Source organism: Tauraco erythrolophus, chromosome Z, assembly GCF_009769465.1.
Source record: "Tauraco erythrolophus isolate bTauEry1 chromosome Z, bTauEry1.pri, whole genome shotgun sequence".
Taxonomy (NCBI): domain Eukaryota; kingdom Metazoa; phylum Chordata; class Aves; order Musophagiformes; family Musophagidae; genus Tauraco; species Tauraco erythrolophus.
The window spans coordinates 44,278,597-44,294,535 of NC_141496.1; the positions used below are offsets into that span (position 1 = coordinate 44,278,597).

Here is a 15,939-nt window from a genome sequence, read left to right on the forward strand (position 1 = left end):
CGATCCTCCCTCACACTTGCTCCTGGACCTCTCCCGCACGCAGGCTGACGGCGCCGGCAGGAGCCCGGGAGCACAAACAGCGTTTAAAGCCAGAACTGCACATTTCTGGGGCCGAGCTACGCCCCCGCACGCACACAGCCGCCTCCCCCGGCCCCGGCCCCGGCGCCGTCACCGGACCCCGCCCCAGCCGCCCCAGCCCACCGCCCCGGGCCCGCCCTACAGACCAGGGCCCGCCCCGGGCCGAGGCGGGGGCGGGCCCTCCTCACGGCGCTTGAAGCGGACTGGCGGTTCCGACCTGTCCGTCACGCTACGCGCGTGACGTACTTCGCCGCCGCTTCAGGAAGGCGCTGGGCAGCGCGGGTTAGGGGCGGCGGGGCGCGTCGCCGCGTAGTCCGTACGTCACGAGCATGTGCCGCCAGCTCGTTGGTCGCGGCGGGGCTGGGCGGGGAGAGCCGATCGGGAAGGGGGCGGGGCGGGATGGCTGCGGGGCTGCCGGGTCGCGGCTAGGGGCGGGCGGGGAGACGGGGAAGGCGCAGGAGCCCGCGGGCAGGTGGGTAGAGCGGGGGCGGGTGCCCGAGGCGGGGCGGGCGGCGCGTCCTCGCCGGCCCGGGGAGGGCGAGAGAGCGGGAGAGGCCGTCACTCGTCGGCGCGGGGCGGAACGTGAGCGGGAGGGTCCGTTCCCGCGGGCGGGGGGGGGACCCGGCGACGGGAGAGCCCGCTCCGGCGGGAGCGCGAGCCGAGCTCCCCCTTTCCTCTCTGCGGCGTCCCCGCCTTCCCGCCGCGGGGGCTGCCGGTCCCCGGGACAGCCCCGGCCCTCCGCCGCGCCGCCCCGCCGCGGGGTTCCCCGCGTGGTACCAGCCTGCCGGCGGCAGGGCAAGCCCCGCGGAGCGGGGGCAGCGGGGCTCGGCCTCCCCGCGCGCATGTCCGCGGAGCCGCACGTCCTGACCGGTGTCACTGCTCTGAATTAGTACCGTTGTTGAATTACTTTTCCGTTGCTGCTCAGGGACCCGCAGTTCCGGGGTGTAACTGTTTCCTGTCGAAATCTGAGACTTGCGATTCGCGTTTCCCACAGGATTCGGTGCTCCCGTCCCTCCCCTCCAGCCGGCTGAGCTGCAGCCCTCCGCCACTGCAGCTCACAGCCCAGCACCTTCATGGACGCAGAAGCCGATGGTGGCCCGAGGTGACGTATGGCTGAGGAGCAGGCATCCCTTTTTGTTTTGCTGCAGCTGTGAGGATGGTAACCTTCAAAAGGCTTTGTAGCTGAGATTTAAATTTTCTTTCCTCAGATGATGAGTTTTCTTGAGTTAGAGCCTAAACTGAGGTCTTTGGGGGCTGTAGCGTTTAAGGAGTATAATGCTTTAACATGACTCTTAAGTGGAGACCAACATACTTTGTCAGGAAGAAGTTCTGTTATGAAAAGTGCCTATGACTCCAGACTGACTCTAAAGGTTATTCTTAAGTTACTAGAATCCGAAAAAGAATTGATCACAACTGTTGATATTTCAAGCTAAAAATTTAAATCAGGACAATATAAATCCCTGCACAGCTGACAACTAAGCACCACACAGCTGCTCACTCACTCCCTCCCCTCCAGTTGGGATGGAGAGGAGAAAACATGACAAAAGGCTCAAGGGTCGAGACAAGGACAGGGAGGGATAATTCGCCAGTTACAGCCATGGGCAACACAGGCTTGACTTGGGAACAAATCAGTTTAATTTGTTACTGATCCGACATGGGGTCCCTTCCCATGGGAGAGAGTTCTCCACAAACTTTTCCAATGTGAGTCCTTCCTGCAGGATGCAATCCTTACCCATTAGACTGCTCCAGTGTGGGCTTCTTCCACAGAGTCACAGCTTCTTAGGGAGCAGCCACCCACTCCAGCATGGGATCCTCCACAGACTGCAGATGCTCCATGGTTAATGTCCAGGAGCATGGGAGTGCCTTTCCCATTGGAGACAGTCCTCTACATACTCCTTTGGGCACAGAGTGATCCAGCGTGGGGTCTTGTCCCATGGGCTGCAGGTGGATCTCTTCTCCACAGATGGCAGGGGGCCCACCTGCCATCTCACCACGGGCTGCAGCTCCGGCACACCTCCTCTCGCTCCATCTTCATCGTCCTCAGTGTCTGTGTGGCCGTTTCTCTCAGGTCTCAGTCCTCTCTCTGCTGCAGCTGTGCCGGGCCCGATGAGCCTCGGCAGTGCCAGCAGAATGAACTCCACCCCGTGGTCGCCCTGGGAGCGGGGTGCTTTGGAGGTCTCCAAGCTGTGCCACCACAGCCATCTCCAGTTGAGTGGCAGTGGCCCAAATTGGGCAGCTGCCTGCCTAGGCAGCTATCTCTCCCCTCTCAGCTGCAGGACCCACATGGTCCAGGTTTCTTTGTCCCTTCTTAAATATGTTATTCACAGAGGCACTGACTGGCTCAGCCCTAGCCAGAGGCAGATGTGATTTGGAGCTGGGGAAGCTTCTTGCAGCTGCTTAGAGGAGCTGTCCCTGTAGCCTCTCGCCTACTACCAAAACCTGACCACATAAACCGAACAGAATAGCATTACATATTTTAAGCAATACTCACAGTGTATTTGTGTTATGCTTTGTAACAGTTGCCACATTTATGAAATCTGTAGCAGAATGAGATCCAAGCTTTTCTTTTAAAGGAGTGTATTTGTGTCGTATTGTGCCTGTTTTGCAGATATTTGTGGGGTTAAAAGATTTGAACTGCAGCTGAATAAAACTAGGGCTGAAAATTGAAGGATGGCAGCAAATCCTTCAGGACAAGGTAGGTTTTAATATAAGTATTCAAGGGGAAAGACTGTGCAAAATGGCAATGAAGTCACCAATACTGTAAGTTTACTTTATAGGAAGAGCAAAATGGGGAAGAGAGGCAGGAAAGTGGGGCTGAAAGTAGCAGAGTGTGAACAAGTCTTCTGGGAGAAGACACACATGTTAAATGGTTGACAAAGACCACTGATATCTGGGGAGCCCTGAATTACTGTGTGTTCTTTCATACCCATGGTGCTGTCGTTATTTTCTGAAGCATGTTTCAGACACTTGCAACACTTAGCATTGCACGTGACTTGCAGCTCTTGTGCTCAGTGTCAAGAACAATCAGAAGTCTAATATATTCCATGTCATGATGGGAGCAGCAAGACCCAGGCAGTGATAGCTGTCAAAAGATAGATAGCAAGTGCCCAGACCTAGTAGGAAAAGCCAAATAAAATCATCTGATGAAATGTTTCTTTGCATGATGATGCATCTGAATTGCATCTGTAAAATTGTTCAAAACATGGAAGTGGTCCATCTATCTAGCCAAGACACATGCATTCAAAGGAGCTCAGAGTTGGAGAGGGGGAGAGTCACAGAGTAAATGGAGGAGAGTCTCAGATCACCCTGTAGAATTGCTTTCTGGAAATCTTAGTGGAGCTCTGAGACTTGGAATAGCTAAGGAGAAAGAAGCTTCTCAGGTGTGACTCTTCACTTACTGATTATGAGAAACAAATTCAGTTTCCCAGCAACCTGAGGCTTCTTCATGCATATTGGTGTCTGTCTTGATCTGGGAAGGCAGTCTGGCAAAGCTGGGTGTAATTAATTCTGAAGTGCTGGTCTGTTTCTTTCCCTTTAATCAGTACTGAGTGTTTTCCTGAGAGTTGAGTGATTTGGACTACAAAGGTTAAGAAGTTGTGGACTGGACTTCTTTTAATTCATTGGTCTCCTAGGAAAACACTCTTTTGATTAGAATTTCAAAGATGAGGAGCTGCATATGTGTGCAGCGAAACCAAACAGAACTGAATGAAAGCTTTACTTCAGGCTGTTAATACCACATGGAACTGATTGCACTGATTGCATGAAGCTGATTACAGCATTTAAAAGAAATGGAAAAGCTTTTAACATGCTGTGCGTTGTCCACAAGATGAGCTTATAGAACACAGTGGTACGTTTTGGTAGCGGGGAGGTGGAAGGAAAATCGGCTTCTAAATTACAGAAATTAGTTTCAGGTGCTTGGTAATACACTGGTTTTGCAGCAATACTTCACAGTACTTAAGCAACATACATTAATAAGGCTGCTCTTGTAATGCTTTTTGCTTGTGCACAAGGAAGCCAGAGCATACCTTGCGTGTTACTAAATGAAAAGACTCCATGTGTGAGTTCTCCTAGAGGAGGGCCTCTGAGATGAGAGAAATGTGACTGCTCAGGAAGGAACTCACTTCTGGGTCCCCACAGGTGAAAGAATCATAGAATCATAGAATCGTTAGGGCTGGAAGGGACCTTCAAAGGTCATCTAGTCCAACCCCCCTGCAAGGAACAGGGATAGCTCCAACTAGATCAGGTTGCTCAGGGCCTCATCCAACTTGGCCTTGAACGTCTCCAGGGATGAAGCATCCACCACCTCTCTGGGCAACCTGTTCCAGTGTTCTACAACTCTTATGGTAAAAAATTTTTTCCTAATATCCAATCTGAATCTACCTCCCTCTATTTTAAAACCATTACCCCTTGTCCTATCACAACTGGCCCTCCTGAACAGCCTCTCCCCATCTTTCTTGTAGGCCCCCTTGAGGTACTGGAAGACCGCTATAAGGTCACCCCAGAGCCTCCTCTTCTCCAGGCTGAACAGCCCCAACTCTTTCAGCCTGTCCTCATAGGAAAGGTGCTCCAGCCCTCGAATCATCTTCGTGGCCCTCCTCTGGACCCTCTCCAACTGGTCCATGTCCTTCTTATGTTGGGGACTCCAGAACTGGACGCAGTACTCCAAGTGAGGTCTCACGAGGGCAGAGTAGAGGGGGAGAATCACCTCCCTCGACCTGCTGGCCACGCTCCTCTTGATGCAGCCCAGGACGCGGTTGGCCTTCTGGGCTGCAAGAGCACATTGCCGGCTCATATTGAGCTTCTCATCCACCAGTACTCCCAAGTCCTTCTCCTCAGGGCTGCTCTCGATCCATTCTCCGCCCAGTCTGTATTTGTGCCTGGGATTGCCACGACCCAGATGTAGGACCTTGCACTTGGCCTGGTTAAACCTCATGAGGTTGGCACGGGCCCACCTCTCCAGCCTGTCGAGGTCCCTCTGGATGGCATCCCTCCCTTCCAGCGTGTCGACAGCACCACACAGCTTGGTGTCATCGGCGAACTTGCAGAGGGTGCACTCCATGCCACTGTCCACGTCACCGACAAAGATGTTGAAGAGGGCCGGGCCCAACACAGACCCCTGAGGGACGCCACTCGTGACCGGTCTCCACTTGGACATCGAGCTGTTGACCACTACTCTCTGAGTGTGGCCATTGAGCCAATTCCTTATCCACCGAGTGGTCCATCCATCAAACCCATGCCTCTCTAGTTTAGAGAGAAGAATGTCGTGCGGGACAGTGTCAAAAGCTTTGCACAAGTCCAGGTAGATGACATCCGTTGGTCGACCCTTGTCCACCGATGCTGTCACCCCATCGTAAAAGGCCACCAAGTTGGTCAGGCACGATCTGCCTTTGGTGAAGCCATGTTGGCTGTCACCCACCACCTCCTTGCTCTCCGTGTGCCTTAGCATGGTTCCCAGGAGGGAAAATATAGGTCTTGTTTCAGACAGGGCTGAAATTTTCTGAAAAGAAGAATTCAGGTATGTTGGAAGAACCAAGCTCTTGAAACGCACATGGAATTCTAAGCTTAAGGCCATAGCAACTCTACAAGGTCTGTTTCTGTCCTGGCAGTTGCTTATCCTTTTGTCCTAAAGGTATGTGAGCGCGTTCACATAACACAGCCTGAGCAGCTAGGTTGAGCCTTCTATTCACCTAGTCCATGTTAAGGAGGAAGATTGCGCTGTTCTGCATTAAATTATGTCGTCATCTACAAACTTCCCTTCTCTGCATCTGAGTTTGTTCTGTGTGCAAGTGTAGAACTTGAGGGCTGTGGCATGTCTCTTCCCTGGAGAACTTTGTGGCCATAAAGCAGTCAGTGACTTATATTCAACTATGCATGTCACTGTTTTCTGGAAGGATAGACAAAATACTGATATGTCTCTTAGTAATTCAAGTTAATTTACTGAATTACTAATATGCCTTTCGTTTCATTGTCTCACAATGTATATGGTAGCATATCCGAATGTGAATTGTTGCTGAAGAGTGCTGATGTGCAGCAGGCTGTTAGATGATGATTTGTGATGCCAGTGGTCATAAACAGAAGAGGAAGTCAAAATACAGTTACTCCATCCTTTTCCCAAACATTACGTGTTTAGTAAGGTCTTTAGGTTCTGCTTTTTAAGAGGTTGCTGCCTCACTTCATGAAGGCTACAATTTACGAAAGCATGCACTTCAGTAAAGAAATTGCTGTGAAAAGCTTTCCGAATTGAGCAGGCAGAACAGCGTGCAGTGACAGTGCTTTTTAACGTGCAAAGCTTAGAGCAAACATTCAGCTTAGAAACCATTTTTCCAAATAGAAGTGTATCTTGAATACACAGTGACAGAGGGCTCTTTTATGGCATTACACATCTACGGACAAATGGTAATGCATATTAGAAAAAACTTACACATGCTGTGAATTTGAAGCAACCAACAGATCATGGACAAGATATGAGACGAAAAGCAAGAACTTTAAAGTAGATGAAGGTAATACTGTTTCTTGCCATGCGAAGTTAGCTAGTAGAACTAACTGACGTCGATATTGGTGAGGTAGGGTGGTAGTATTAGGTGTTAGGATTAGGTTAAAGCGTAAAGCTTGCTGTGAGCTCCTAAAGCTACCAATGTCACTCAGCAAGACTTCAACTTAGTCCCTATTTTTCTGCCTTTCACCTGCAAAACATCGGTGCAAGTAAAATTCAGCTCCTGCACAGAGCACATAATACAATGCTTTCTGTCAGAAATAGAAATGTCAGAAAGAACAGGTTTAAACTTTAAATGTCCTGAATTTTCTACCTTAGAGAGTAATCTGAGAGTCCAGGTGCTCAGTTTGACATCTGACACTGCCATTAATCTATTTGGCTGCTTTGAATGGGTCACTTTGTGTCAGGACTCTTCTGTCTGCCAAGCAGAGAAAAGTATTAATGAACTGCAATATTGATGAACTGTTCAAACTCAAAACAGTAGCGCAACTCAGCCCAGTTAAGGGAGGTCTAAACCTAAAGCTTTATTATGATGTTGCTGTGTTTAAAAATCTGAACTTCCTGTCACAGATGAGTCCCGTCTATGCTAAGGATTGCTTTTCTTTTTTCAGATGTCTGCATTTTTAGTACTAGAAAGCAGAACAGATGTATCAAATCTACAGATGAAAAATTACTTTATAATTGAAGTAGGAAACTTCTGTAGCTGTTTCAGATTGGTCTTTATGGAAGCACTTTGGGGTCCTGGGCAGGGAAGAATCTAAATGGAAGGCTCGCTTCTGTATTGCCAGATGCGATGAATTATTTTGCAAGGATGCCAGATTTTCTCTCTAAAATGGATTTCTTATGTTCCACCCCCTCCATTATTAACTTCTAAATGACCAGGTTTTACTTTGCATTTTAGAAAAGTTTACAATACCTGTAGGAGCTTCAGATTGCTCAGCTGAGGAGCACTAACATGTATGTGTTGGATGTCCTCCTCCATTTTCTCAGATAGGCTTTTTTTTTGTACTTACCATTAACGAAGTCTTCTAAACAAATTACTTTTTCGCTACAGAGGTTGCTGATGGGCGCTGTGTGAATTCTAGAGCAAAATACTATTTTATTTTTCTAAAAAAAACCCTCTCTTTGTAATAGAGGGATAGGAAAAGGAAGAAAAAATACTTGCATTTCTTCTGAATCCCTCTAGAGTTTCTACCATGTGATACTGTAGCAAGACTCATACTAAAATGGAAGACAGTGATAATCTTGTGCAGTTTCTGATGACAGTTTAAAAGCAGCATTTAAAATTTTATTCTTACGTGAATCACACCATCTGCTTCATGATAAATGTAAGCATATTTAGTATTTATTTTCAGCTGAAAGCAACTTATATTAAAAAGTGATCTCCTTTTTTTGTCTCAGTCACTGTATCATCTGAATTCATGCATTTAGATTTATCAATTTCAGGATAAACAGAAGGCTACTGATTAATATGTCAAGTATGAAGCATTTTGGCAGAAAACTTTGTAGAATGAGCATACAGACATGATGACTTTAGCTCAGCCCCTCTTAGAGATATTTCAGCATTGTTTCCAGAATTTACAAGAAAGTAAAGTCTGGGCTAGCTCAACTCGAGAGATGTTAATCTCAGCTTGCTGGCAAGATCTCTCAGCCTTTGTATCTCTCAGAACACCACATTCAGTTGTGTTTTAATGTTTCAAACTTGTTGCAAGTACAGGGTGTTCAATAAAAAGATAGTGTACAATAACTAAAGAGCAGAGAAACATCAAAGACCTGAATCAATACACTTACAAAATAGAGTTTAAGTGGAACTAATGCCTTGTGAGAAGGAGAGATTAACAGACAGGAAAATAGCAATTAATTAAATTTAATTTAAAAATCTTTTAATAAATGTAAAGATGATTATGGGTGATCCTGCATAAAACCACGGTGAAATTTGATGAAATGACTCTGCTCCTGTCGAGAACTCTGAGACAGAGGCTCAGAGGTGTGTATGCTAGGCACAGTAAAAGAAAAAGATAAGGGTTTGATGGCAAGGCAATACGGATGCAAATTATTATTTAGAGTTGAAGGTTTCTACCCAGTAATTGTCTCCTTCATTGGCCATGCTGATGAAAGGAATATTGCATTATGTGATTGAGCGGCAACAGAAGATCTCTCGAAGGGAATGCACTTTGAGTGCAGCTAGTGAAGATAAATTTGAAATCATTTTACCCCAACGTGCTAATACTCCCCCTAAGAGTTACTGTGTCTGGCTTTCTTAACTGCTTGTAGGCTACCATTTTTCAGTGGTGTTACTAAAACAGCACTTGGGACAGAGGTGCAGGCACAACACCATCAGTTTCCAATGGCAATAACTTTTTGACTTTTTGTATGAATGAAAGAAAGGAGAACACTTGACTTTTTCTTTTTTTTTTTTTTTTTATGACAGTGTAGTCACTTGGTGTTTATAGAATAGCAACAAATTAGAAATAAAAAAAAAAAAGGTTTATGTTCTTGACATGAGGAGTGTCCTTAGTGGGATAGGGGCCTGTAAGAGTCAGCTCTGTAGCTGTTGTCGTCAATTGTGCTGTATGGGCCTACTGGGCAACAGGAGGGACTTGTGTGTCTGGTTTGTTTTATGGTCACAATAAGGTCCTTTTTCCATATGAGAGTCCTGTGGAAGTGCAGCAGTTTTGCCACATTTTCATTTAGAAGGCAGCTTTGAAAATACATAAATAGCAGCTATTTTAGGCATTTTCTAAATTCCCTCAGTCACTCTACTTCCTGACGCCTTCTCTAGTATACAGGGTCCCTTTGGGAGAATGATGTACAGAGCAAATAAAGGCCATGTTCTTGTATTGTGTCCAGACAGTTTAATTTTGCTTCTCTATGCCAGCATTGTGGTTATACTCCACTGTGGTCATACTCAGAATAAGGGTAGTGTGTATACATAAGGACATCAGTACATTAAAACTAAAATCTTTCTGCACAGATTGAATAAAACGTGTAACTTTTTGTATAAGCACATGTGCAAGCTTAGCAGTCGTCTCATTTTTACCTGTTACATATGTAAAACTTGTATTAGTTTGAGTTCACTGGCATAAGAAATTAGGCCCCATGAGTATATTACTCCATTATTATAATTGAGTTGTATGTTCAGTGAATGCATTTTAAATCTAGAAACTGATAAGTTTACTTTTTTATTTTGAAAGGCAAGTATTCGGTCATGTACCTCGTTTATAATAGCTCCACAGCTGGCTTGGGAAGGGGATCTCTCTAACTTGAGATAGAAACCTGTATTTTAAAATGTATTAATATGTATGATAGCTTAAGGAAGCTATTTCATGTTGTAAAATGAGAAAAGGAAAAATGAAACCTATTTATTAATAGCCTTTCAGATGGGTGCAAAGCTTTGAAGATTAGTGTATTCATCATATTGTCATATTGTACAGAGACTTTTAATTCCACCATGTTAGAGTTGGGCCATAGAAACCAAGTAAATCTCTCTAATATTTTTCTGTCGTTCCCACCAGGTTTCCAGAATAAAAATAGAGTTGCAATCCTGGCAGAACTAGACAAGGAGAAGAGAAAGTTACTTATGCAAAACCAGTCTTCCACAAATCACCCTGGAGCCAGGTATTTAATGTTCTTAGACCTGTTTGGGCATCACTGATTACATCAAAGGGAAAAAAAATCAGCAAGCGAGCTGTAAACTTACATGAACACTTATCTGACGTTTTTTTTCTGACCATCCTCAATAATGAGTCAGAGAGACCTTGCACTTCAGGAACGTGTTAGTGTTTAAAATTGTTTACACACCCTGAATTTTGGCTTATGTAATTTTCATTTGAGAAGGGGAGAAGCAGATATGCTTACCCAACTGTATTAAAGTCAACCTTAAAGAAGAATAAGATAGCAGGCACTGAGAAAGCATTTAATTATTAAGCTAGAATGCCCTAAGGAATGGAAGTAGCAGACCATTATGTTCAGGGCACTGGATGTTTAGAGAAGAACAGTTACAGCAGGGAGTGAGTTATCCCTGAAACTCCCTGTGTGCAGGACAAAGCCAGTTTATGTTACTGCAGATCTTCTTATAAAAGATGCTGTGTTGTAATGATGATTCTACACCACAAGGTGTAATGATCTAATCTGAGTTTGGGAGCTGTCACTGAGATTTCTCCCATTTAAGACAAAAAGAGTAGATTTTTGTCAGAAATCAGTAATGAGAAAATCACATGCTGGTTCACATGGAGAAATTGAGATAGTTGAACTTTAGGGTTATCATGAAGTGAGTGCAGTGCCATATTCCAGACACACTGTGTTACATGCAGTATCGGTATCAGAGTCAAATACTCTGAATATAGTCTGAGTGCTGCCTGTGTTTTTTTTCAAGGACATTCTAGGTCACCTTTAGTTCCTTCATACTGTCAAAAAGCGTGCAGAATATTTGAAATCGCCTGAGTTAGATCTCTGAGTGGCTCTGTATACAGTTACTATTCAAGCAAAATTACTGATTAGAGAAGAAAACAGAAATATCATACTGTTATGTACAACCCCTGACTCCTGGCAACAGTGTTTCTATACTTCATTGCAAGTCTGGCGGAGTTTCAGGGAGTGCCTGTTAGCTTTCTTTTTTCTTTAAGGAAAAATAACACTATATGCTAGTGAGCAGAATTAGAATTTACTGATTTTGAAGGTGGGGATGACGGGGAATCTACAAAGCAGCAGCCACGCTCTTTGCTTTGGTATGGTGGGCTGATGTGTGGTTTTTAAGAAGCTGACAGTTCTGTGACGGGGATGTTGTGCCAAAGGTTTTAGACCACAGAGCTGTCAGAAATGAGACCACAGAAATTCTGAAAGCTTGACAAAATAAAACCTTTATGTACCTAAAGCACAGTAGTGGCATGGCCAGCATAAGGGTGAATGAATTAATTTGTTTCTGGCCTTGGCATATGGGAATCCTCTATTCAAGAACAGAAGACCTCTCTTGAAAAGTGTCAGTGTATGATAAAACTGACACTTTTCTGTAGATAATCTTACTACAGAAATCATATTGAAAAGTTAAAGGGTACAAAATTAAATGCAAATGCAGTGAAGCTTATCTTAATATTTGTCATAAAATCTATTCAGAGGATTGTTACTTAGCTTTCATTATGCTTTTAGGTGTAGATTTGGCTAAAGGTCTTTTCATGAGCCTGGCTGCTTTTGAAAAACTGGTTTACTAAATTGAAGCTGCTGGGAAGGATCAGTTAATAAGTTTGCTTGGATCCTTTGTTGTCCTTCATACTTCTGTCTCTATGACTGAGGAGAGCTGGGATTTCAGCACCAGTCTCCAGAGCCAATTTCAGAAGTAGCTGTGAATTGCCTTGCAGTACAGCTCTAATGGCGGTCCTGACTGATCTCTATCTGCAGGATGGCTGACCGTGTTACTTATTTAGAGTCGGGAAGAAAAAAGTCTGCCTTTTATTTTTTCTTTTTGTTTAACAAGGTGGACAAATCTTAAGATATAAAAGCCAAGAAAACTGAAACTTTAGAAACTTTAATTTGAAACCTAATGTATGCTGCACTGAGACATATAAGCCAAATCAATTTTAGGTACTCTAGGATATCATCAGAGAAATCATTATTTGAGTTACGTCCATAGGAAGCTCCTTTACCATAAGCAGTGATCTGCTGCCCACCAGCCGTAGAACTGGTCTCATACTGAAGGCTGTGGAGCTCTTGTTAGTTCTTCTGTTTATCACACTTGTTTAGGATCGTCACTGGGTGGCTGAGTAATGGTGAAAACACAGAGTTGTAGTTTTAAAAATTGCTGACATTGTCTAATGTTGCACCCCAGTGATTCCACTGACTTCAGTGGGACTCCACCCATGAGCGAAATCCACAACAGGCTTCAGGACTGTGAGTCTTCTGGGTTTAGTTTGGCATCAATTGTTTATGCTAGGTCAAATGATGCAGCTATGGTCACTCTGTTTTCCTTTTCTCTCTTATGTTAACAAATAGTAATTCCAAACAATAATTAACATTTGTCGAGCCCTGAGTCAAGTAAATTGTGAGCTTTGGAACTCACAGAATCTGTGGCTGGAATAGCAAAGACACATTTTTTTTTCTGTGGTATGTGTCATACTCTCTTGTCCTTTATTGCAGCATTGCACTTGCAAGATCACCGCTGAACAAGGATTTCCGTGATCATGCTGAGCAGCAGCACATCGCAGCGCAGCAGAAGGCTGCACTGCAGGTAAGCTGATAACAGTCAGGTGGAGTTTAGCTTGGGTCTATTTTAGATGTGCGTCCATTCAGAGAGCAGTCCTGCACCTAGAGAGAACGAAAAGTCCCGTCTAGAGCTTAGGTTTCATACATTTCTGTATTTGTCACAAATGAAGTTTCTTCTGTTATGATGAAAGCATAAATCTGTCAACTCATTCTCCCTTGACATGGTTTTAAGAATGTAGCCTACAGTATCATCATATCTGTTCTGTACATCTTAGTCAAGAGTCAGTTTCATCACACTTCTGAATGTCTTGTGAAGTGTAGGGAGAAGTAGCCACACAGCTTTCCTAGGTTGAATCTGAGCAGATGCCAAGTAAATACCCTGCAGTTACAAGGGACAGGAGTGAAAGATTTGGAAAACTTATTTGTACGTCTAGTCTTCTATTTGCTGCTATTTTGGTTATGTCAGGTGAGGCTGATTTTGGTGTTGAAATTGGAAGTTGTGCAGGAAAGCCAGTACATGGCCACCTGCCTTCTTGGCACTCTAGGGGGCATGATTTGGCAGAGGGCATAGGAATGGGAAAAATGTTCAGATGCAAACTAGCAATGCTGTCCATATATCCTTTGCCTTGTATTTCTATTACCCAGCAAAGGCCCCAGATTGCTTCTCCTAAAATGAAAGGGAGCAAAAGTGAGCTGTGGCTGGTGTCCTGTGTTGACCACAGAACATGGCAGGCTGGAAGGATCCTCTGGATGTTTCTGGTCCAGTGCCTTGCTAGAAGTATGACTTACAGCAGTGCTAAATCACAGTGTTCAGGGCATGGTTCAATTAAGTTTCGAAGCTCTTCAGGGATGGACTTTCCACAGCCTTTCTTGCCTCTGAGTCTGGCTCTGTCTTCTCTATATCCTGTCACTGGCTATCTGAAAACAGTATAAGATCTCTCCTCAGCTTTACCTTCTCAGAAGAAGCTCAGTTCCCTCACCATCCCCTGAGAGCTCCAGCATCCAGCCATGTCTTTGGTTCTCTGTTGGACTCAGTTTGTATCTCAAAGTGAACACAATATCACAAATGCAGCCTCATGGGTAGCCTCCGTTGGCCTACTGGCTATGCAATTGCTTATGCAGCCCACTGTGCTGGTAGCCTTTATTGCTGCAAGGGCATGCTGCTGGCTCAGGCTAAATTTGGTACCCACTAGGGCTTTTCCCTGGTGGTAGAAGGAAGGAATGTGCAGGCCATCTAGCTTACTGGAGTCCAGTTTTTGAACTGGAAAAGGCAGTTTAGGATTTTACAAAGATTGTCCAGAGTCATGAGCAGCAGCTGCCCTCGTCAGGTGAAAAGCACATATACATCACATGAGCAGAAGGCTGATGTCCCGTGTTGCACCCAGGTGTGTCTGGTCACATGTCATTTGTACATGCAGCTTCAGGTTGTGTGACACTACTGGTGCATGCTTCTGGCAGTCATATGTGGCAGCTGTCACAAACCCAGGCCTGGAATTTGGTTATAGATAGGAGTGGAAGCATGAGGTGTAGGCAAAGGAGAGTGGTCAGGAGTTCAGTTACCACTCTCCCCATCTCCATGGAGTTAGCTGAAAAAGGAGCAGCAGGGAATGACCGAGTTAAATTCCCTTGATGGACCCTGTTCAGATGTGGCTGATCTAAAATGCTGGTTTTGAATTTGACTGTCAGAGTTGAGGAGCAGACTGGGAGAAATAAATAATTAATGCTGCAGAAGCTGTAAAGTCTTGAATTATATCAGTGCTGTGGGGAGTTACGCTTTAACAAATGTTTTTCTCTTTCCAGCACGCACACGCACATTCCTCAGGATACTTCATAACTCAAGACTCTGCATTTGGAAATCTTATTCTTCCTGTCTTACCTCGACTTGAGGCAGAATGAGGAATGTTGTTTCTCAGAACTGCAAGGTCTGATTTTTGTCCATAGCGGGAACTGTCTGACCTTTTAATTTCTTTACTTATCTTAAAAATCTATTTTTTTCTGGATTTTTGTGGTTGCCTTTTGGGAGTGTGAGCTCTGACGATGAAAAAGCAATGTTTTTAACAGCAATTTTTATCTTGTATTTCTGTTCCTCTGTCAAGTCAAAGTCGGATGTAAGACTTCCTCAGTGCGTGAAGTGCATAGCGCTTGCTCTTCCTTGTTTCTGTGCTTCCTTTAAATAAATGTCCAAACCAGAGTCATCAAGAGATGCATACTCTTGTCACCTTTTGTGTGTCTTATTATTGTGTACAGGTACTGTATTTGACTTTAATGAAAGACGAAAGTTACTTTTGTCCATCAAAACAGACATGAATTTATCAAGTGCATCAGTCAGTCTCTCTTTTTTTTCTTTTTTTCCCCGTGTATGCAGGAATATTGCTAGTGTACTGTTAGCTGTTGCAGTATCATCAGCTCTCAAGTCCTTACATATAGTGTGTCTGCCTCTTACTTGGTTTTGTGAAATATGAAAATGAATTAAAATGGGGAAGACCCAATTGTTTCAAACAGTCTTTTAACAGACAAAATAAAAGAAGTCTCTTAGCTTCTCTGGACGTTTCAGATGGAAAGTGTTGTCTGCAAGGACAATTCAGTTTAAAAGGCCACATTTTTCTAGTCATACCTTTTTCAAAACTTACTGTGTTTCAATTTGTTTGCTTTTTTCCTCTCTGTTTTTATCTGTGGTAGCCAATTCCAGCTCCATGTTGAAAGAAAATCTGTTAAGGTAAATTATTTTTGGAATAGTGATCATGCTACCAGGATAAAGTAACTTAGAGTGAAAAATAGTCCTTACATAGACGTTCTTATATCTCCACAGCTTTACTAATACAATTATACTAGTACATTGATGGCTTTATCTATGAAGGCAAGTTTTAGAAAATAAAAAGAACAAGAGAACTTAAGTGAGAACCAGAAATCTGAAAGCATCTGTTAAATTGGTGCCCATTTGAAGCAGCTCCCTCCTTTGCAGAACTTAGCTGTCCCCTGAGGTTTCCAGGGTTGTAGTCTATAGATTTCCTTAGTGACATTTAGGGTATCCTTTTTCCGTCTGCAGGGGATTGCCTGAACCCAGTAAGCACTACTGAACTGTAAGCACTGTTAACAATTCCGTTCCTCATGAGAAAGAAAACAGAGAGAGGGCAAAACAGAGCAAGGACAAAGAGACCGGTATGAGGAAAATG

The 15,939-nt window shown here is 44.3% G+C and overlaps 1 protein-coding gene across 4 annotated transcripts; it reads left to right on the forward strand.

The window, feature by feature from the left end:
- Positions 1 to 355: 355 nt before the first annotated feature.
- INIP (INTS3 and NABP interacting protein) lies at positions 356 to 14,965 on the forward strand. 4 transcript variants are annotated; one of them, XM_086629473.1, is made up of 6 exons: positions 356 to 394; positions 1,073 to 1,237; positions 2,687 to 2,773; positions 10,087 to 10,189; positions 12,701 to 12,791; positions 14,567 to 14,965. In XM_086629473.1, exons 3-6 carry the CDS (start codon positions 2,749 to 2,751, stop codon positions 14,660 to 14,662), a joined length of 315 nt encoding a protein of 104 aa, XP_086485599.1. In that variant the 5' UTR covers positions 356 to 394; positions 1,073 to 1,237; positions 2,687 to 2,748; the 3' UTR covers positions 14,663 to 14,965. The 4 variants fall into 4 exon arrangements, with proteins under 4 accessions (XP_086485599.1, XP_086485597.1, XP_086485598.1 ...); XM_086629471.1 differs by lacking the exon at positions 356 to 394 and adding an exon at positions 512 to 550; XM_086629472.1 differs by lacking the exon at positions 356 to 394 and adding an exon at positions 512 to 550 and having other exon boundaries at positions 1,073 to 1,180.
- The last annotated feature ends 974 nt before the right edge of the window (positions 14,966 to 15,939 follow it).